This window comes from Colobus angolensis, unplaced genomic scaffold (genome assembly GCF_000951035.1).
Source record: "Colobus angolensis palliatus isolate OR3802 unplaced genomic scaffold, Cang.pa_1.0 Scaffold511, whole genome shotgun sequence".
NCBI classification, from domain to species: domain Eukaryota; kingdom Metazoa; phylum Chordata; class Mammalia; order Primates; family Cercopithecidae; genus Colobus; species Colobus angolensis.
In genome coordinates this window covers 453,990-454,436 of record NW_012118611.1, presented here as the reverse complement: position 1 = coordinate 454,436, position 447 = coordinate 453,990, and the positions used below count along the sequence as shown (strand labels likewise).

General features: G+C 68.5%; 1 protein-coding gene across 1 annotated transcript in view; it reads left to right on the top strand.

The window, feature by feature from the left end:
* Window positions 1-447, top strand: part of GJC2 (gap junction protein, gamma 2, 47kDa) — a 9,124-nt gene that overhangs the window by 7,348 nt on the left and 1,329 nt on the right. The window contains exon 3 of the mRNA XM_011960529.1: window positions 9-442. Coding sequence (XP_011815919.1) covers window positions 9-442 — 434 coding nt within the window. The remainder of the gene's footprint in view (window positions 1-8; window positions 443-447) is intronic.

Sequence of the window (447 nt, the reverse complement as noted above, 5' to 3'; positions counted from 1 at the left end):
TGGGCGAGGAGGAGGAGGAGGAGGAGGAGGAGACGGGAGCAGCCGAGGGCGCCGGCGAGGAAGCGGAGGAAGCCGGCGCGGAGGAGGCGTGCTTAACTAAGGGGGCCGGCGCTGACTGCAAGGCGACGGGGACCCGGGGCACGGCCGGGCAACACGATGGGCGGAGGCGCATCCAGCGGGAGGGCCTGATGCGCGTGTACGTGGCCCAGCTGGTGGCCAGGGCAGCTTTCGAGGTGGCCTTCCTGGTGGGCCAGTACCTGCTGTACGGCTTTGAGGTGCGGCCGTTCTTTCCCTGCAGCCGCCAGCCCTGCCCGCATGTGGTGGACTGCTTCGTGTCGCGCCCTACTGAGAAGACGGTCTTCCTCCTGGTTATGTACGTGGTCAGCTGCCTGTGCCTACTCCTCAACCTCTGCGAGATGGCCCACCTGGGCTTGGGCAGCGCGCAGG